Source organism: Tinamus guttatus, unplaced genomic scaffold (genome assembly GCF_059628265.1).
Source record: "Tinamus guttatus ecotype Peru unplaced genomic scaffold, ASM5962826v1 Tinamus_guttatus_pri_ptg000010l, whole genome shotgun sequence".
Lineage (NCBI taxonomy): Eukaryota > Metazoa > Chordata > Aves > Tinamiformes > Tinamidae > Tinamus > Tinamus guttatus.
In genome coordinates, this window is record NW_028288544.1 from 655,331 (window position 1) to 662,493 (window position 7,163).

The window sequence follows — 7,163 nt, forward strand, 5'->3', positions numbered from 1 at the left end:
TATTGAGAGTAACTTAATTTTATATTCTTGGAAAGGGGTTATAAAGTCATTGTGGGCCCTTTTCCTGAAAGTACTGGTTACTTCATGTTAGCTTAAAAAAGACAAAAGAATATCAGGAATAAGAACAAAATAAAAAGTGACATTTTGTAATTTGGGAGTTTGCATTCACTTTCAGTCACATATCTCAAAAATAACCCTACTAGGAAAGCTCTGGAGAAAAGCAGTAGTATGATCTGAGTTGAGGACACTTCACAAAAGAGCTGGCTTGCGAGTGAATGAAATACTAGGCCTACATTGTGATGATTTGTAAAAATGCTCTTTAGTGAAGCTTGACAGATGGAGCTGTTTGATCTTATGTTTAATTAAGTCAGTGGATGATGGGAGACGTTAATAACATGAATTAGCCAGGTCTAAGAGCTTGTTGCCACCAAAAGGGGGAGGTCCTGCTCTTTCTCTCCTTCCTGTTCATGTATTTTTCCATTTACTTGGGCAAGGTTTGGCTCATTATACTGCTCTGTGAGACAGGTCAGCTCATTGCTCTGCAGCCAACCAGCTCAGCAAAAAGAGCAAATAGTTTTCTGACAATTGGTGTGATGAATTAGACCAGTGAAAGCCCCAATTACCATCATGGCCAGCATAGAAGAAGCAAAGCCCACTTCTTGGTAGGCCTTAAATGTAGGAATGATAAACTTAATTTAGAACTATCTTACTCAAGAAATCCTATGTGAAGGTTCTTGTATGAGTATTAGCTCTTGCTTTCTAAACAGAAACAGAATAGTCTCCTCTCCTTTTTTTTTTTTTTTTTTTTTTTTTAGAGTTCTTAAGGTATTTTGTTTTGTTTTGTCTTGTTCTGTCTTGTCTTGTCTTACCACCAGGCTCAATCCCTTTGCGTGTGGCTAACGTCGTCCCTGCTTAAAAGGCTTGTCTTTCCCCAGAGGTCACCTTTCTGTATCAGGTGTTCTGACCTTCTCTCAAGTTTTCTTCTGTCTGCAGTGTAGAGAAGCTGCTCCTAATTTGGACTGTATAGTTCTCATTTAGATTTGTACCTATGGAAAGATAATCTCTTCTTTCTCTAAGGCTTGAAATTGTGTATGCTTTTGGAGTTTCAAGTAACAGTTCTGGGACCTGGATGCTGTTCAGGTTTTGTGTCTGGTCCATTCTGCAAGAAAGAACTTGCAGTAGTATACAGTACTTGGCAGAGATGATTACCTGTCTTTTAGTCCTCTCCACTGCCGCTGAACATGACAGAAACTTTGTATGTAGGAATTAGTGTCTAAATAAGGAAGATTCTGCTGAAGGCTCTTTCAAGAGCAGAACAACAGTTTAAGAGGATACCATTTGTGGGGGGAAAAAAATCCTGACCTGTCAGAGTTTTGTAGGTCAGATATATTTGTTTAGGATTCAAACAAGGCACTAGAGTACATTTTGCCTGCCTTTTGATCTATCCTTTGGAGATTTGAGGAGAATTATTGTTGAAATAACGGTAGTAGCTTTCTAGTGATGGTTGTACTTCTGAGAGGCAAGCACATCATCATGCACGTCTCCTTTAAAGTATGGATCATCTTTGTTGTAACTGAATATTATAATTGTGTCTTCTTTAATGTTAAAGACAATTTCTTCCCTGGTAAAACCATGATACCATCAAACCTCTTCATAAGTAGGATGAAAACAACTGAATTTTGCACGACAAGAGTACTGATCTTCAGAACATAGTGTTTGCATTCTTGTCAATTTAATTTTCATTTAAAGGTTGTAGAGCTACAGATACCCCCAGAATAGAGAAAGATAATAGCAAAGTAACATGCTATTCTTCATGATACTATTCTAAGATATTAAACTTACTCAGTATATTAGATTTTTAAATACATAGTGTTATGGAAACTACTTTAAATGACCGGATAATATAAACACTCTACAAAAGTTTAGTGCTTAATACCAAGTTATTAATCAAACTTGGTATGCATGGACATGCTGTTCTTTCAATGTATTTTTCGCATATTGAAGCAAGTAGGTGGAAAATTGAGATTTAGTTACAAAATGCTTGAAATTAAATACATTTTGCCAGCTAGTTTCCAGCATGTCTGAGAGATGGTTCTTCGCTCATTAGCACTTGGGAAATGTCATGTCTTGAGAAACAAATCAATAAATAGGTAAGACATGAAATTAGTGCAGTGGTTTTGTTTTGTTTTTAATTAAATGATTGTTCACTTGCTGGTGGAATAAACAGGCCAGGTACATTTGAGTAAGTGACTTCTTTTGGGGTTAATGGCGTTGGGCGCAGTGTACTAGATGTGCTAATGTCAAATACCATTCTATACCTTCTGCTTAAATGCTATTTAAACCAGGTAAGTAAGCATGTGCAGGAGTCATGGGTGTTTTGGAAAATAAAAACTAACTTTTCAAGCATCCAAACATGCATTTAGATGAAAAATTTTTGTTATCAGCTCTGAAAACACCTGCCTTACTGTTTTATGATCAAGTAGAAAGACATAACAGTGATAGTGAGAAAAAACCGTCTTTTCTGGGAAAAGAAAATAGAAAAGGTAGGATATGATGGAATTTCCAAAATACCATTCATAGAGTTTGCTAACAAAAAAAAAAAAAAAAAAAAAAAAAAACTAACTTACTGTCAATTTACTGAGAATATTGCTTATTTTTAGTTTTTTTTGGTGGTTCTCTATCATAAGATCTTTTGGAATAACATCTTTTGCCATGAGACCGACATCAGATCGACCCCTACAGAGATTCTTGCTGCCTTAGATAAACTAATGTGGTATGTATCAGAAACAAAATGCAGCATAGCAAGATTTATAAAGTAGTTGCTCTAAAAATTCAGACATCATAAATTCATATGAATTGTGGGGTTTTTTTTAGAGGAACCTCTGAAAAATACTATGATTCAACACTAATAGCTATGTACTCTGGATTTTGGTAGTAAGCAGTGCCTATCTTTTTCAGACATTATAAGGCATAATACCAGCAATTACGCTCCTCCTTCTGCTCTCTGAAGCTGAGCACTTACACTGTCTCTGTTATTCTGAGAGTTGAAATAGAATTTAGACTGCCTTCTCAGCTATAATGATCATAAATGAACAGAACTGAATCATAATACTCAAAATTTGGGTCAGAATTTTGTCTGCTTAGGAGCTCACATGATCAGCTGTTGAAGAAATACACATTCAAATTCTTCCTGTGAGAAATATTGCTTCTCAGAATTTACGTTTTTAACACTTTTTAGCATTTATTGCTTCAGAATTTAGAGCAATTTAAAGAATAATTTGAAGACTTATACCAACAATGGTTTGCTCTTATGTTCATTTTTTTATGCCATTCACATGAAATTTTTACTCCAGTGAAAACAGACATTTCAACTTTTCATGGGTTTATCCAAACAACTTTGCAGTTTAAAGTTCCCAACAAACAGAGGATTACACTGATAAGAGTTTAGTGGTTAAATTACAAAGGGTAGGTAATTGCAGTTTCATGTTTAAAAGAACAGGAATGCTGTAATAGCCTTTTTGAGCTCCGCTGGACTTGCAAACTTGGTGTGTCTCCACCATCTTCAAGGACCAAAAGAGATGCAAATCCTTGCGTGCAGCTGTTGAGTGTCTCCTAGAAGCGATGCCAGCCTGGCTCTGTTCCAGCGCTGCCATTTCTGAAGCCAGCAGCAGTGTCACTGAGAGCACAGAAGCAGCAGCAGCAGCCGTCGTATAGTTAGAAAGGGAGCAAACAAGCTGTGGCTATCGTCCCAGTCCTGGAAGCGAGCAAGACGTGATAGCGGAAATCACTGAGATTCACAGAGTAAGAGGATGCAAGAAATTGGGCCACCATTCTCTCCTTTTCCCTTTAAAACACGCAGATACCTTCTTGTCCGTTAGAAAGCACCCAGACACCGAAGCATGACTGTGGATTCTGCAGTATGTTGCAATGGCGCTAATACAGATGGATCTTTATTACGCTGGTGCTGGTCAATATCTGCTTTGAGGAGTTGTGATCTTTGACAGGAAGTTGCTGCTGTAATTCTTAGCTGAAAAGTTTTGAGTCCCAACATATATATATTTGGGCCCAAATATATATATACACACACACACAAAAATATACAATATTTAACAATACTGTTCTGACATTTTTTCTAGCCTCTGGCCACTGTCTCAGTATGCAATTAAGTAGCGTAAAATACTTGGAAAATCTATCTTCCGTAACTAAAATAATAGATGACAAATGGAAAAGGTAGTAGAAAACGAAATGTCAGGCATTAAATGTAGTTTTGGTCATTGTATCATTGTAAAGGTTGAAGCAGACCTAGGAAACCTACATGAATGGGTGACGAGGCTACTCGGAAAATAACAAGTGTGTGAGGGGAGACTAAATACGTCTGGGTGTATGGTAGAGATGGGGAGAAGGCAGAGAATGACTAATTTCTCCCTTTCTGAGAATTATGAGCGACCAAGGGCTGTAATAACAAATTAAAGGACTGTCACATGAAACACAATTAAGCTGTAGAAGTTCTTCCTTTCTCCTAGGCTCAGAGAGTTACTAGAATTAGATATTCCCTGAATCTTGTTTGCTGACGTGGGAGGATAGACCTAGGGAAGAGGCTGTTCAGAGCTTGCTCTGTTCTAATAACCTCACGGCTTCTAGTCGCTCCCTGAAAAAGGACGTGGGACATTTTGATTCAGCACAGAAGGAAGTTCTGATGCAGAAAAGTGTTTAGGGTATGTGGTAGTAGGAAAGGGAGTCTCCAATTTTGAAATCTCTATTTCCTATTGAATGCTTAGGCAGATTTGTTTATATGGAGCAATTTATAAACCAGCACTATTCCAGTAGATACATATAAAGTAAATGAGCTTTTTTCAGCTGAAATATGAACCAAAAATATATGAAACTGATTATTAGACAAGTCCTTAAAACATATGTCAATTTTTTCATAATTAAGAAATATTTTTCTCCTGTTTACCCTTTATAGGAGAATTGTATCTACCATTCTAGACGACGCAAACATCTCTCAGATAGTTTTTCCCTGGGGTTAATTTCAGACTTTTTGATTTTCTAGCAATCAAATAGCATTTACAGAAGGGGAAGTTAAAGCATTGTTATCTTTAGATGGCAGTACCTTAAACACCGAGTGTCTTCTTGCAGAATCCAAACCAATCTGCTGTCACATAGTTAAAATACCCACACTGTTCAGCTCAAAGCATTTTGTAAATTAATTGCTAAAGTATTGCTGGGAAATGTACATAGTATATTTATGGATACTGCTTTCCTAATAGCAAAGGTGCTTTAAAATGATAATGATTAGATGCACAGATACTTTCAGTGTTTATTCATTTATTACATATTCAGTGTAAATAACTCTGCTGCTACTTTGCAGTCAGTTGTTGAGAACGTTTTATTGTGGAGAGTTTGCTTTAGAAGCACAGTGACACTGGACGCAGTCCCCGGAGGTCACCTGCTCAGCCCCCCTGCCCGAAGCAGGGCCACACCAGATCTCACACTGACAGAGAAGTTTCCTTTTATCTACTCAGAGATGGCACCATGGTTTATTTTTCAGTCCCTTTCACAGCTTGTCTTGGGCCTGTGCCCCTCCAGGAAGAGCCCTGTGCCCCCTGGTGAGGCCCCCAGAGCCGCTGCTCTCCAGGCAGGGCAGACCGAGCTCAGCCCCTCCTCGTCGCTCCCGCTCCAGCTTTCCGACCGTCCCGGTGGCCTTTGGTGGCCGCTTCCACGTGTGTCGTTGTCTGTCTGCTTCCAGGGAGCCCAGGGGTGGGCACAGTTCTCCAGCTGTGGTTTCTCGAGCCCTGAAGAAGGGGCAACGATCACTTCCCCTACCCGACTGACTGTGATCTTGCCCAGTGCGCAGTTTTCAGCAGTCAAAGGGACAAATTCTATCTTAAGAGTGCCTTCGATTCACAGTAGTGCTTAAAAAATGTCTGATGTACTCAAGTTCTATGTAAAATTTAAAGCTGCGTTTATTTCTCATTAGGCGGGAGTAGGTTTACATGTTAGGAGTTGAAGACAGAAGTTTATTGTGCTAAGCTATTTAACAAATCTTTTTACAAAATAAAAACTGTTCCAATGGACAAAGTGCTAACGCTGGTAATACTAGATGTCTGTTTCCTAGTAATTAGATGGAAATTTGTTATCTGATAAATCCTTTCTGTATATGGGTTCAGAGTGTAATCACGTGCTCATTGTAATTGCTACTGACTACATGGATAATTCAGTTAAGGTTTCTGGTTATCTGCTATAATGTATGACACAGATTAGTTTCAGCTTAGGTGCTTACTGGCTGTAGCAGGTCTGAGAATGAAGAAATGAGGGCAGAGTAAGGAAAGTGCAGAAAGTAGCCTGTAATGTGATTAGTGGCATCTTACCTAACTACCCTACTTGGAAGCTGAGTCTTACCAGGTCAGCAGTCATGATAACAATCTAGGTAAATGAATTATTGAGTGGCAAATTACGTTTTCAGTGGTTCTCATATATCTTTAAAGGAGGAAAAAAAAGTATTTCCATTTGGAAATATTTTATCTGATGTTCCAAATATTCAGTGGTTTATTTTGTTTGTTTTCCAGAGTACCCATCTCATCCTTTTCCCAAGACAACATTTATGAAGTTCAGCCTCCGAGAGTTGATAGGAAATCAGTTGAGATATTCCATGCTCACATGCAGGCTGGAAGAGGAAACATGCAACCCCTGGGAAAAGATGACTTCCTTATGTACAGAGAGTACATTCGAAACAGATACATGTAAATTCCAGCTGGTTTCTGCTGCTGAGTGTGATGTAGTGATAAGTCATAAAATTAACTTCAGAAAGGAAGTCTAATTTTGTTATTTTGAGATAATAAATTTATTATCTAACATTTATTATTTATTATGTTTTAAACATTATAGATTTACACTATTATGCTTTACAGGAGAGCAAAACAAAAAGCGATGTCTGTCCTTCAACTGAAGAAAAAAGTTCCTGAAGAGAACTTAAAAGTATCTTAAGAGACTATGTGTATAATCAGAGCAGCTGCCACCACTGGGAAATATGCAGCAGCTTAATGCAAAAGAAAGAGTGGTTAGATTTTAATTTCTTGTCTCATTATGTTTTCTGGTGAAGTTGAAGTAATTCACATAGACGAAGCAGAAAAGTTTTCTTCTTTGTTATTCTGTGACACCAA

General features: G+C 37.9%; 1 protein-coding gene across 1 annotated transcript in view; it reads left to right on the forward strand.

Annotated features, from left to right (window-relative positions):
- FIG4 (FIG4 phosphoinositide 5-phosphatase) overlaps positions 1–6,864 on the forward strand; it is a 59,600-nt gene extending 52,736 nt beyond the window's left edge. Inside the window, exon 23 of the mRNA XM_010224769.2 lies at positions 6,570–6,864. Coding sequence (XP_010223071.2) covers positions 6,570–6,747 — 178 coding nt within the window. The 3' untranslated portion in view covers positions 6,748–6,864. The remainder of the gene's footprint in view (positions 1–6,569) is intronic.
- Positions 6,865–7,163: the final 299 nt, after the last annotated feature.